Source organism: Cervus elaphus, chromosome 6 (assembly GCF_910594005.1).
Source record: "Cervus elaphus chromosome 6, mCerEla1.1, whole genome shotgun sequence".
NCBI lineage: Eukaryota > Metazoa > Chordata > Mammalia > Artiodactyla > Cervidae > Cervus > Cervus elaphus.
In genome coordinates, this window is record NC_057820.1 from 20,583,190 (window position 1) to 20,598,149 (window position 14,960).

General features: G+C 37.3%; 1 protein-coding gene across 2 annotated transcripts in view; it reads left to right on the plus strand.

The window, feature by feature from the left end:
• Positions 1–14,960, plus strand: part of PRKG2 (protein kinase cGMP-dependent 2) — a 113,079-nt gene that overhangs the window by 41,400 nt on the left and 56,719 nt on the right. For both annotated transcript variants that reach the window (XM_043906377.1, XM_043906376.1), the window contains exons 5-8: positions 475–580; positions 4,226–4,289; positions 12,681–12,758; positions 14,385–14,479. In XM_043906377.1, coding sequence (XP_043762312.1) covers positions 475–580; positions 4,226–4,289; positions 12,681–12,758; positions 14,385–14,479 — 343 coding nt within the window. The remainder of the gene's footprint in view (positions 1–474; positions 581–4,225; positions 4,290–12,680; positions 12,759–14,384; positions 14,480–14,960) is intronic.

A 14,960-nucleotide genomic window follows, 5' to 3' on the forward strand; every position in this document is an offset into this window, starting at 1 on the left:
GGCTCTCGTTAGCAACGGTGTCTAAACAACATAAAAAGACATAAAAACAGACTCACAAGCAGAGACCTTTAACTTTCAATTATCTGCTTGTGAATTCTTCACTTTCTGGAATAGATGTAGGCTGGCTGGCTTTCTTTTGTATCATAGCCCAAATCTAAAATACATCCCGATGATGCAGTGTATAATTAAGAATTGCAAACTAATTTTAATATCATCCTAAGCAAACATAATTAGAATGGAAATCTTTTGCTGCTCACTTCCAAATCATGGTTCATTTCAAAGCCAAAAATGATGTTATAAAATTACCTATTCTTTACATCATACTTCCTTCCATTTTGCATGTTTAAATAATGCGTTTTCCAAGAAAGATAATTTTATGACAGTACATGAAAAATTTATTGATTAACATTTTGGAATGTTTTCTTAATGTAAGAGCTCAACAGTGTTTTATTATTTTCTTGATTTTTTCTAAAGCTATTACCAATGTTAAAACATGGGCACTAGATCGAGAGGTATTCCAGAATATAATGAGAAGGACAGCTCAAGCTAGAGATGAACAGTACAGAAACTTCCTCAGAAGGTAAGAGTAATGCATTGATGGCAGAAAGAGAAGGTAGTCTAGCCATCCTGCGGGTATGTTGGTTTTATCAGAGTAATTATTTTACTATAGCTTTTTTTATTTAAGCATTTTCCACATAATTAAGCCAAAGGAACACAAGTATTTTCTTGCAGTAAATGCCACTATATATGAAAATTTGTGTTTCATTCCCATTAGCCTTTTCACTGATTTATTTCTCTTGCTAATTTTGCCCTTGTGTTGATGGAGTCATTTCACATAGTATAGAATAATGTCCAAAAAATTCCTAAAATATTCATTTGGGTTGCTCAGTTGACTTTTAAAGATATCCTATAATTTGAAAGTCAATAACAAGAGGTAATAATGCTTTGTTTAAAATAATATTAAATTATTTTACTGTCCTTATTTGCTTTACCTGAGACATTTTCTCATTAGCATAGCCACACTATCTTCCTAATGACTATTATTTGTAGCAAATTAACTTGCCAAAAATGTGATTATGTTTGCCATCATGACATGGAGCCTTGAAACATGCATTTTGTAAACTGTTCTGAACCCCCAACTACTTAGATGCATTATAGAGAAACAAGTACCTATAGCTAAAAAAAGTCAGCAACACATTAAAAACATTTTTTGGAAAGTATAAGTTTCATATTTAAAATCTTTCTGTGTGTTTTGGGGAAGATTTGACAGTCTCTGAAGCTGCGATGTGTACTGTAACAATATGTAACCTATGATAAGTGATAGTAAAATATCCCGCAGTTTCCAAAAATAAATTCTGAGTTCCTTTTAAGTATAACTATGTTTATTTTGCATAACTATCCTGCAGAGTCAGTGATTTTAGGAGTGTGCAGTGCCTAGCCCATAGTGAGGACTCAGTGAATACGGAGTGGAGGCATTGTTAATCTATAGAACATTGCAGGCGTTGAGGTTTTTCATGTGGACTCTCTTTGATGTTCTTTCCCAGACACAATAATGACTCCTGGAAGAGAGCTGCAGTAATGACAAGCAGGTGCCTTATCTATATGCTAATCAACGCCTTAGCCATCAGGTTGTGGGGTCTACCTGAGTATTTGTGTTAGTTGCTCAGTTGTGTCTGACTCTTTGCCACTCCATGGACTGTAGCCCACCAGGCTCTTCTGTCCATGGAATTCTCCAAGCAAGAATACTGGAGTGGGTTGCCATTCCCTTCTCCAGGGGATCTTTCCGACCCAGAGACTGAACCTCGGTCTCCTGCATTGCAGGTAGATTCTTTACTGTCTGAGCCACAGGTTATCTCAAAATCCAGCAACTGAGCAACACAGATCTGTATTTAAAACTAATGCAAGGGCCAAACGGGGATACATAAATAACCAGTGTCTATGGGTTGCATCATGTCTGAGATAAAACCTGAGCTGCTAGGCATTAGTGGCTCATTACCTTGAAATCTACTGTGTTCTGCCTCAGTGGAAGGAACTCAGGAGAATTTACTAGTGCACGGTCCTTCCTTCCTTTTTACTTTCCTTTCTTCTTTTGTTATCTCATTCATACATTTTTTCAACCAATATGTATTCCAGGCCTAAACATGGTGAATTCAGTGGTGAACAAGATAAACCTTATCTATGCCTTCATAGATGGGAGACAGATTAAAGATTTTTTTCTCATATTAATTTCCTTACCAAACCCCAAGGGTGATAAGCTCATAGGAGATATTTTTCACTAACATTATAGATCCCAGTTTGGACCAGAATTAGAACTTTCATAATTGGCATATGCTAATCAATTAAACCAAAGGAACAAAAAGTATTCCCTTGCAGTAAATGCCACGATACAGAAAAAAAGGTTCTGGTTAACCCTTTTACCTTTTCCTCTGTAAGAAGACATATTAGAGAAATACGTTTGTCTTTGCTTCATAATATACAACAAGCTCTTTTTCCATTTACATTTTCTTTCCCAATGGCTCAGTGGTAAAGAATCCACCTGCAGTATAGGAGATGCGGGTTCAATCCCTGGGTTGGGAAGATTGCCTGGAGAAGGAAATGGCAACCCACTCCAGTATTCTTGCCTGAAAAAATCCCATGGACTGAAGGAGCCTGGCAAGCTACAGTCCATAGGTTGCAAAGAGTCAGACCCTACTGAGTGACTGAGCATGTTATGAAATATTTGACATATATCAAATGATGCACAGTACATATGTAAGTTATAAGATACAATAACAGAATGAGTGCCATCAAGCTACTGCCCAATATAAGTAAACAGTTAGCAGTGCTGACGGGGTTCTCATATGCTCTCCTATGGTCATTTTCTAGCTTTCCTTGGGGTATCTCCTCTCCTTGGATTAGTCTATAATCTGAAGTTTGGTAATCATAACCTTGGTATTTCTTATTATTTTGCCTCTAGCTTGATTTAGCCTACTTTTGAATTTTACAAAATTGGTATTATTTTTGTAAGTCAATTTTTTTACTCAATACCTTTTATGAAAGTTCATCTACTTGGTATTCCTTATTATTTTGCCCGTAGCTTGGTTTGGCCTAGTTTTGAGTTTTACAAAATTGGCATTATTTTTGCAAGTCATTTTTTTGCTCAATTCCTTTTATTAAGTTTCATCTATTTGGTTACTTCAGTCATTTCTTCTATTGTAGAGTTCTGTCATCTGACTCAACCACAGTACATTTACTGCCCTACCACTGGGGGTGTTCCAGTGTTTTGCAATTACAAATGATTCAGATGCAAAAGTTCTTAGACACAGCTCCTGGCTACATGCCTCCTGAAGCACTGTGCAAGAATCAGTTTAGATATTGTAAAGTAATTAGCCTCCAACTAATAAAAATAAATGAAAAAAAAAAAAAAAGAATCAGTTTAGAGCTCTCGTTTTGAAAATCAGACCCAATTGTGTATTTATGGAGCAGCATCATTTTTTTCCTTAGCAGTGTCAAATTTTAGATGGTAAGAAAAAAGTATTTATTTCACAGAAATTCTATCAACAGTCCTGAGTGAAGATGGGTAAAGTAGAAATTTCTTTAAAAGTACAATTTAATCATATTGATTAGTTAATAATACTGAGTGGAATTTTTGTTTTTTCAAATAATTTCAATGTTCTTTTCCTTCTCTGTTTATTATTATTATCTGTAAAAATGTTTTTATTACATGCCTCTGGCTACCATTAATTTTAAAAGGTTGTACAATATGACTAATAATCAAAGATCATTTCCATGCTAATTCCTATGTTCCCCCTGGATTCAGTCTTAACTTAATTACAGGATTTAGATGAAAATCTGATCCTCCTCTGGAAGTGGAGGACCTCATTCATGCTAATAAAAGAGATATTGAGATGTGGAACACATTTCTGGATGTGATTCACTTTGAAAGCCAACAATAAATGTAAACATTTTTTTTTTCTCCAAACAAAATCTGATCATTTTCCTTTCATGGTGTCTTACAGTTTTTATTTATTTGCCTAGGATAAATGCTGTTTTATGTGATCATATAATTTCAGTATATTTGAAATATGGTTTTGAAATTCAGTTATTTATGTATGATATATATGGAGGTTTACTTTGGAAAAATTAAAATATTTGTTTAAATGCATGTATAAATCTATGTAGAGATGTGTATTTGTAGTTTAATTCAGGAAGATAATTAAATAAAGGTTTCATTTTAATTTTGAAGTGTATCCTTGCTGAAGAATTTACCCGAAGATAAACTAACCAAGATCATTGACTGCTTGGAAGTGGTAAGAAATTTTAAAGTAAAAAATATATATTTCATTAAGAGATTATATAATCTTGTCATTATTAGCCTTGTAAATGAATAAAAAGCAAAAGATGGTGATCAATAGTCTACAGAAACCAGGAAACTTTTTCACAGTAGAAAAACTTCAGGCTAACTCACACTGAATTAAGGGCCTGGATTGGGATTCAGGGACTCTTCTGAAATATATAAAAGAAAATTGGATTTGCATGTGTAAAGATTTACATATTTTGATCTTTTTTAGTATATTTTATAAAACTAATCTGCCTTACTCAAGAGGCATTTCATTTTCACCAGTTAACATCACAGTCCTTTACAGAGTATTCCTAGTACGAAGGAGTCAGTGATGCATAAGTAGGTAATAGAGTAGAGAAAGGATATTATTGGAACTTTCCTGACGAGCTTCTGAATCAAGCTATGAAATACCCCATACTTGAAAACTCTAGGCTATGAAAAGACATTTGAAAAAAAGACCCAAACAAATTCTGCACTTAAGAAGCACTTTACCTATTTTAACATCTAGGGAAAAGAGGCATATTGGAACGTGTTCAAAAACTCATATTAGGGATCACACAGATGGTTGGATCTAGTCCAAGCCTAGTCAAGTCTTTTCGTGAATAATGCTTTTCTGACATGTACCTTGGATTCTAATAATATGCATTATATGAAAACCTCTTCAGAGATTAATATTCAAAGTAAATAACTTCTAACTTTTTTGGGGGGAGGGGGTTAATTTCAGTGAAACCCAAATGGCTTTTAGGGAATTTAAAGGTAGTAAGGAATAGGAAAGGAATCGCATGTCGACTTTAAGCTTTTATAAAGCTGTTCTCAGTGGGAGACAGAAAAAAAAAAACCCCTCCAGACTGATTGTTGACAGATTCATGCCTCTGTCAATCACAATATACAACGTAAACTAATATCTGTTGAGAAGGGAGCACCAACCATTTCATCGTTAAGCGTAAGTGATGCCAGTAATGTTTCCATTTACAATTCATGGACCCCATCCAGCCATTTATCAAGGACAGGCCATGGTGACACAGTGCTTGGCCTTGTGTCCCCAGAGCGCTCACATATGAAGTCATTTTCAAGAGGACTGCTTGCCTGCATCTCATGGGATTTTCTCAGTGTAACATAACCCAATCACAGATGTTACAAATTAATAATTCATCCTAATTTCTGAGTGTTTTTTTTTTTAAACTGGAGAGGCCATGTATTTTTTTTCCTGAACCGAGGAAATCTGTTTTTAATATAATACTAATAGAGTAGATTCACCAGAGGGGAATTCCATGCTGACAGCAAATATTAAAATTTAGTATCATTAAAAATAAACGGTAAATTAGACATATTTATAGCAGCCACAGGCAATAGCTACAGAATATATAGGGGGCGGGGGGGGGCGGGGGTCTCCAACCTAGTATTAATTAACACACAGTTCGAGTTTGAAAGTCTCATCATTTAAAACACCCTAGAAAGGCTTTATTATATATTCGCCTTTGCAGACAGCAGCACAGTTTATAAAGGGCTCTTTATTCATACCTGGCAAACAAATGTGTCACTGTAATGTGTGAAAACTCTCAAATTCGAAAGTGATTAACAAGAGAGTCATGGGATCTATTTAGCACTAAGAAAAGTATATAATTTACCAGCATAGCTTGGACTAATAACCCATCAGCAGGGTCTTGACAGCAGCCGATCACTAATGCATTGGAGTTGAAGAGCCCCCGCTGAACTCCAGGGCCAGCTGTCCCACAAACTGACTCCATAATCTTTGAGAAAAACAGGCTGAATCTGGTGTACTATTTAGGAGTTGATTTGGGTGGTTTTAAGTTTTTGTGCAGAGGGTGCAGGGGGAGCATCGGAATTTCCCATCACCAAGCAGTAGATCTGATGAGTTCGTTAAGACTTTGTCTGCTGAACTGCTGGACCAAATGGGCTGAATGTGCGGTATTCCAAAAGCATTTCTTGTTTTAGCATAAATCATCCAGAGCATTCAATTCTAGAGGCAGACATCGCCTTTAAACCTCTTCTCGTGTTCTAATGAGAAAAGGAGGGTGGAAAGAGTAGCAACATATTCACTGGTGTGTTTTAAGAGTTAACTGATGCACATCCTAAAATATGTCACAGATTCTGAATGCAGTGTAACTGTTAATGATGATGAAAATGACAATGTGACTTCTGCGCCTGGCAGTTGTGTAGAATAAAAGGAGAGGGAACAGTTTCTGTTTCCTCTGGTGGCAATCAATCCAGGAAGTGTGGGATTTGAGTGTGCGGTGGATGGAAAAGTCAACTAACTTTTTGTTATGGAGATTTGGTAATTTGACCCAGTGACCCTGGCACTGACCTGCCTCTTTCAGGAAATGAGGTGTAGTAAGAGTGGGGTGGGGGTAGGGAGGGTGGAATGTCCTTGTCCTTAATCAGATCACCAGTGGTGCTGCTTCAAAGGCAGATTCCCTCTAGAAATATGGTACTGATGAACCTATTTGCAGAGCAGGAATAGGGACACAGAAATAGAGAATAGACGTGTGGACACAGCAGAGGAAGGAGAGGATGGGACAAATGGAGAGAGTAGCATTGAAATATACACCATGTATAAAATAGATAGCTAGTGGAAACCTGCTCTATTACAAAGAGACCTCAACTCGGTGCTCTGTGATGATCCAGGGGGGTGGGATTGGGGAGCAGGGGGTGAGAGGGAGGCTCAAGAGGGAGGGAATATGTGTATACATATAGCTGATTCATGCTCTTGTATAGCAGCAACTAACTCAACATTGTAAAGCAATTATCCTCCAATAAAAAAAAAGGCAGGTTCCCACATACTGCCTCAACACTTATCAATCAAAAACTCTGGGGTCAGGGCTCAGATATCCACACTTTAGCCATACAATTTTTAGGCTTATTAAAGTTTAAAGTTATGAAAAGAGTACATGTATTTTGGGTTTGCCACAGCCTGTCTCTTCATTCACAAGATTTCCATTTTTTATCATTTTTGGAAAGTCTAATCTTCCTTTCTTATATTTCCTGCTAACACTTGCATAAGCCAGTGAGTTTTTTCTCAATTTAATGATTACACCCAGAACCATAAGAAAGTTGAGATAGTTGAGGATTTTGCCAGTTTATGGACCTGTTAGTTAAAGTCTGGGTGGCTTGGTGAGAAAGTTAACTAGTCCAAAGTCTGGAGATTAGGGTTTGTGGTCAAGTGTCTGTCCATTGCAGATGTCAGTTGTGGTGGGGATCAAGGTCTCCTCATCTATCAAATAAAGGAGTGGTAGGCCACATCTCGAAGGGCTTTCTCAGTGTTTCAGTTACAAAATTCCATACTGTGGGTTCACCTAAATGGAGGAATTTCTGTTGGTTTTCATTTTGTAGGCTCTGATAAGGCATCAGATACTAAAGTATGCCTGAATGGTTGACAGGGTTCACCTGATCCAGATGTGTTTCATTTAAAATTTCTGAGATAAAAAAAAATAAATAAATAAATAAAAATAAAATTTCTGAGATAAATAACTTGGACAAGCGGAAAACAGCTGGTAACAAACCCAAATAACTGAATACAGTGTGTGTGTTTTAATTTATCTATTTTAATTGGAAGATAATTACTTTACAATAGGGTGATGGTTTTTGCTATTCTGTATACAGTTTTTTAAACAATCAACTTAGGTACACGGTCACATGATGCAGGGTCTGTGTGTGTGTAAGTGCATGTGTGTGTGATCATACTTCTGTGTATCATCAATATGTATTTGTAATGAAGATTTCTAGCCACACACTAAAGAAGCTAAGGCAATCATAGGCTTTCTTCTTTGTCTTTGCCTTCTATCAACTTGGATTTTAATTCTAGTTTCATATTTTCTATTTACAGACACTCAGGCTCTAGCATTTTGCTATCACAGAATGAGCATTTTCTTCACATAAAAAACTCTTTCATCTTGAACTGTTGCTGTTTATGGTTTTCTTCTGACCTCTGCCTCTTAGTCTGCCCTGGAATTGATTTCCTTTTTTTTCCTGTCTTGCCATGATACTGAATAACTACTCTCAGGGTTTTTAGACATCTTTTAAAAACATCTTTTTTAGACTGTGGGGCATAACTCATTAGTAGGTCATGAAATCAATTTAGAGGAACAGTTACAAAAAATGAGAGTAGTAAGCATAGGTATTGTTCACATGTTTGTTTTATACAAAAGTGTGTGTCCATGCTTACATGTGTGTATGGGGGCATACATATAAAATGCATTTAATTACTGTAGGCCAGAGTAAAAAATGCTCGAAAATCTTTGCTTCACAGGATAGGGTCAGTGGCTTCTTGGTCCTCTAAGGGACCCCTTTGCAGTGTAACCCAGGACAGCAAACCACACTGTTTGCAGTTCTCCTTTTGGTCTTGGTGACCACCCTGGCTAGACTGGCTACACTCCTCAGTTGACAAACACTGGCCAGTCTGGCATCGTAGCCAGTACTTACCACTATATATTTTTGGTCTGACCTACATCCCCAGCCTTTTCTGATCTATGAAGTTACTGTCAACACACTGGGAGGTATTATTTATCTTCCTCCCATGGTTTTGGGTGACAAAGACCCATCACTAGGAAAAATACCGTTAGGAATCTTGCCGCTTAGGAAACAACAAAGCTCTTTCTCAGTGTTCCCTTTCTAGCTTCTCCCTCTTAGCTTATCCGACAGATAGAAATTAAAGCTGCACATCCACGCAGACCAGAGGCTATATAATAACTGAAGGAACAGCCTATTAGCAATTCAGAAACTCTCCAGATCCCTTCGATTCCTTGTGGGTAATGGGGGCTGGGATTGAGAAGGGAACAGGAGAGACTGAGGGCAGATTGACTGAAACAGGAGTGTGTCACATGTCAGTCCTAAAACCAGCAGTTTCAGTAAAGAGAACTGAACCTTAGCTCTATCATGAAGATGCCTGGACTGAGGTGTCATGGTCACTCAACCTTCCTGGATCACAGTTCATCTCAACAGTAAAATCGCGCTTGAACGGAGTGAACATTTGTGATAGAGCTAAAATGAGAAAGGTGAGTAAGCAGCTTGTGATATAAAAAACTCAAAATATTATTTTCCAAGTAAAATAGAAGTTTGTTTCTTGCCCACATAGCAGTTCAGGGAGAATGGTCCTGTGTGGCTTATACAGAATCCTTCAAGCACTTGAGCTGGTGGCTACTCTGCCATCTGCAACACGGTCCCTCTCCCAAGATCTCTCCTGGTCATGCCATTGCCACTGGGGCACAAGTATGAAGGCATATGTCTGCAACCGATCATGGGCTTGGCATGGAAATGGCATGTGTCACTTCTATTCAGACTCTTAACAGCTAGAAGTTAATCCTGTGGCCACAGCTAATAGCAGAGAGGCTGGGGAATGTGGTTTACCTGTGGAAGGCATTGATGACCAACTTACAGCCTCTTTCACAGGAATTAACAGTCACTGACTTGACTGTCTCACCTAGTCCTCACACATTGTTAGGAGTGGTAGATCATACCATCTCAATTCGACAGAATAGGAAACTGAGGTCAGATTTAAGTAACAGCTAAGCAAACCACTCTCATGCTCCTCCTTAACATAGCAATCATTAGTCATCTGCTATGTTTCAGGAGCTTTTAATTCATCAAAAATTATTGTCTTTAACTGACTTCAGGTGGTAGGCAAAAATGGACTCCCTCCAAAGTAAATGTCTAGACCCTGAATCCTGGAACATGAATGTGTTATGTTACATGGCATAAGCAACTTTAAATATGTAATTAAGGTTTCTAGTGAAGTGAAGTAGTGAAAGTCGCTAAGTTGTGTCTGACTCTTTGTGACCCCATGGACTATAGCCTGCTAGGCTCCTCTGTCCATGGAATTCTCCAGGCAAGAATATTGGAGTGGGTTGCCATTTCCTTCTCCAGGGATCTTCTTGACCCAGGGATCGAACCCAAGTTTCCTGCATTGCAGGCAGACTCTTTACTGACTGAGGTACAAGGGAAGCCCAATGAAAGTGAAAGTCGCTCAGTCCTGTCTGACCCTTTATGACCCCATGGACTATACAGTCCATGGAGTTTCCAGGCCAGAATACTGAGTGGGTAGCTTTTTCCCTTCTTCAGCAGATATTCCTAACTCAGGAATTGAACTGGGGTCTCCTGCCTTGCAGGCGGATTCTTTACCAACTGAGCTATCGGGGAAGCCCTGAGTACCACCAAGGACACTGGACTGGGTTACCATGCCCTCCTCCAGGGGATCTTCCCAACCCAGGGATGGAACCTGCATCTCTTAATGGCTCCTGCATTGGCAGGCAGGTTCTTTACTACTAGTGCCACCTGGGAAGGCCAATTAAGGTTTAGGACCTTAAAATAGGGAGATTACCTTGGACTGTCTAGGTGGGTCAAATATTATTACACGAGGCCTTATGAGCAGAGAATTTTCTCTGGCTGGAGTCAGAGAGATGCAGCAGAAGTGGAAGTCAGAGAGATTCCAAGTGTGTGAAAAATGCCATGTGCAACTGCTGGTTCTGAAACATAGCAGGCTCCATGAAACGACAGGAAAGAAGTGTCTGGGTGCTAAAGGCAGCCCCCAGCTCACGGCCTACAGGAAAATGGAACCATGTTCTACAACCTCCAGGAACTACATTCTGCCAACAATATGATTACACTTGAGAGCAAGTTTTTTCCTGGAGCCTCCAGAAAGGAACACAGCCCTACTGACACACCTTGAGTTCAATCTTGAGAGACCCGGAACACAGAAATTCTGTTGAGCCACACCATGCCTCAACTCTCTGACCCACAGAAACTGAGATAATAAATGGGGGTTGTTCCAAGCCACTAAGTATGTGTGGTTATTTTTTTACAGCTGCAATAGAAAAATAATGTACTTATATTCTCTCAATCTTTGAAAGTAAATGTTATTTGAATTTTATGGATTGATGAAAGTGAAATTCAAAGCAGAACTGAGGTTGGAATCTATATTTCTATGGCTTGAAAGTACTTTTTCCCCAAAGATACTATGCTTCCTACCACAAGACATTGAAATGTCTTGCAGAACGTACACTGTGCTATGTAAATAGAAGGCATGTTTATTAGTATCAGGAGTAATACTTATTCCATAAGTTTAAATCTGTTTTAAGTGTGAATGACCAAAAAATGTATTGAAATATAGCAGACACAAAAGTAGTGTTGTTTGGATTTTATTTTCAACTCTAAAAGAAAAATAAGGGAGCTATTATGTTGTTCTTTATGCCTTTTACAAAAATTAAATAAGCCCATTTTTGCTTGTATAAATTAAGATATCCATCTTAGTTCTATGACTCTGAGGCAATATCAAATTAAAGGAAAGTAAGGATGGACAGTTTAATCCATCTTGTATTTTCTAAGAGACTGAATTACTCTTTTGGTCTGACAGGTGGATGAATTACTTTTCCCTGCCTAAAAATTCTCTGATTACACACACTTATATGAGAGAAACAAAAGAAATAAGTGATAATTTGAGATTTCACGAGTTTAAACTTTGTTGAAGAACAGAATTTACATGTAAAAAATTCTAATGTCAACCTTTCATGATATAAATCTTTGGAGAGAATCCATATGAAAGAGCTCCTTTCATATAGATTGTGTATAATGTTCCCAACCATTGCTTTGCAAGGAATAAGAATTGAGACTGATATTCCTCCATACCCACTGGGGATAGTATTTTCAATTTATAAGATAATGTTTGCTCTTTTTCTAAACTCTAGACCCAGTTTCAGATTGTTGCAACTCCCTAAACAGTTTATATTTAGATTATTTGGGTGAAGCTCACTTGTGTATCTCTGATAATTACCTTGCTCTCATTTCTCTTCATGTCTTCTGTGTCCATGCCTGACAGTATTCCAGGTGAATGTTTTTTGTGTGTTTGTGAACGATAAACATAAATTCAGGTAAACAAGCAAAAGTCTTCTTACTTTTCCGTGGCTTTTGACTACAATATTTAAGAAGATCACAGTTACCATAAGCAAAAAATAGCAGAAATGGGTGTGGAATGTTCATTTCTAAAACACAATGATAATAAAAATGATCCAAAATCTTGAAAACAAAATGGAGTTACAGATAAATAGCCTGGAGACAAGGATTGAGAAGATGCAAGACATGTTTAACAAGGACCTAGAAGAAATAAAAAAGAGTCAATTAAAAATGAATAATGCAATAAATGAGATCAAAAACACTCTGGAGGGAACCAAGAGTAGAATAGCGGAGGCAGAAGATAGGATAAGTGAGGTAGAAGATAAAATGGTGGAAATAAATGAAGCAAAGAGGAAAAAAGAAAAAAGAATAAAAAAACACAAGTTCTGTCTCATTTATGTCTTCATCTGTATATCTCTGCTGCAGCTAACCTTTTCTTTTTCTTTTTTCCCAATAGGAATACTATGACAAAGGAGATTACATTATTAGAGAGGGGGAGGAAGGAAGTACGTTTTTCATTTTAGCAAAAGGAAAGGTAAATATTAATTAAAGTTTACTTAAAGTAAATCTAAAGAAGCATTTCAAATCTGTTTGCCATAAAAGCAGCAGTGTTGTGCCTTGCAGCCTAAGTCGTCTGCGTTGAGCAGGTTAACGGAGCTTCTGCTCAGAAGACACCTGGGGAAGTGAGGTTTGGAGGAGGGGAATGGGGGGCGGTCTGAGCACTGGGTTTGGGGCCACAGGAAACTTATCATGGGTTCTGGCTGCAATAGTAATTTCTTAGTGACCTTAGTCAGGTCACTTGACTTTCTTTGGACCTCATTTCATTGTGTGTAAAATGACTGGATTATTTCTAAAGGTCCCTTCCAGCTCTGATTGTGTGATTCTCAGCCCAAGGTTCAAGATCAAGGGTTGTAATATTTTCCCATCCCACAGGTAGACAAACAACAGGTAGAGAATGAACTAGATAACTGACAGAACAATCAGGCCTCATGCAGTGGAACAATATGATTAAGAACTTGAATTCATACACAGCAGGTCAAGATGATTTAGATGCTGAAGAGAAATTTGCACTAATATATTCAACATATTTACACTAATATATGCAATATATTCCTTTACCTAGATATTGAGTGGCTAACATGTTGCCAGTTGTTCCTAGGTTGACTCTTTGCAGTGTTCCTCAGAAACAAAAAGCATTTGTGAAATACTGAAGGAAAGGATAAAATCTTAAGAATCTATGTCTCTATGAGTGTCAGCTTTTTACTTACACTCTTTCTTCCCCGGAAGAGTTTATCATCACAGAGTTAGACACTGCCCTTTGTAAACTGCTTTGTGGTTGAACTTTGGACGGAGCCCCCAGCAATGGAAAAAAAAATTAACAAAATAGTTTTAGAAATTCTTGAACACTGCACCACTTTTCATCATTTCTCCCCAATCTGGACCTCATGGTTTGAAAGAATTCTGGTTAATAAACAAATTGCATTTATCATTTAAACTTTTTGAAATTTATTAATAAATGCTCATCAGAACTTCAAACCAGTACAAAGCAACCCTTCTTAGCATGTTGAACTGGAATAATTCTAGCCACAAAAAGGAATATTGACGTTTTTGTTTGACTCTGGCTTCCTGGACTGTGGATCATACTGAGACTCTCATGAAAGTTGTGGACTCTCCTCCATGTACTCATTTTTCTTTCAGTTTTAGAGGGTACGCAGAAATCAACAAGTTAGTCAGGAACATGAGATTCAGAATTCCTGATATTCAGTCTTATTCTTGATTGACTTGTCAACCCCGTTTGGTTTTTTGAAAAAATAAATTTCCCATAGGGCCATTATTATTTTCCTTGAGCATCCCTAGGAAGAAATAACTGGATTCATGTAAAATATTTTGAGCAGTGAGATTTGAATGAAAGCTTCCTCTTACAAAAGGTGGAGTCATTTAATTGTGTTGAATCACAGGATTTTTCAGTTCATCCAAATGAAATGAGTACAGTTAGATGATTCTAACTACTGCAAGAATAAAGCAAAGAGTTGTCTTTTTCCCTTGTTGAGTCAAATTTATATAGATCAGGAGAGTCTGGTTGAATGGGTATGTGTTCAGATTCTCCTTTTTTTTTTTTTCCTTCTCTCTCTCTTTTCTTATATTGTTTGACATCATTTAGGTAAAAGTCACCCAAAGTACTGAAGGCCATGATCAACCGCAGCTAATAAAAACACTGCAGAAAGGAGAATATTTTGGAGAAAAAGCTCTTATCAGGTGAGTTCATGAATTTGTATACCACACTTAAAGAATTCTTTGGTTGGTTTACATGTGTACTTCTTACCCATGTAGAGTTGTCAAATAGAGCTACCAGTTATCCAGGAAATAAACGGCAATTTTACTGACTTCTAAAAATTTCATTGTTAAGCAGGAAATAAGTGTACTAATTTTCCACAGGAAGACATTCACAAAGTCTTCTAAGTTTGCTAGTGAAAATAAAATTGGTGTTCTATTAGAATTTTTAGTTTAAAAGAGAGAAAGAAATTGAAAATTTCAATTTTCCTTTAAGAACGTGTTTTTACACATTCCTGTTTTACCCTTTAAAAATGATCAAATAACAACTTCCCATATTTTTGTGATTTTAAATCATTATGTCAAAAGTAGTATTTTCTTAAGTATTTTTATACGCTCATTTTGCAAGTTTTAAAAACAGCTCAAAATAGTGTATTTGACGTTTCTACCTGGACCTTTGGCCTTT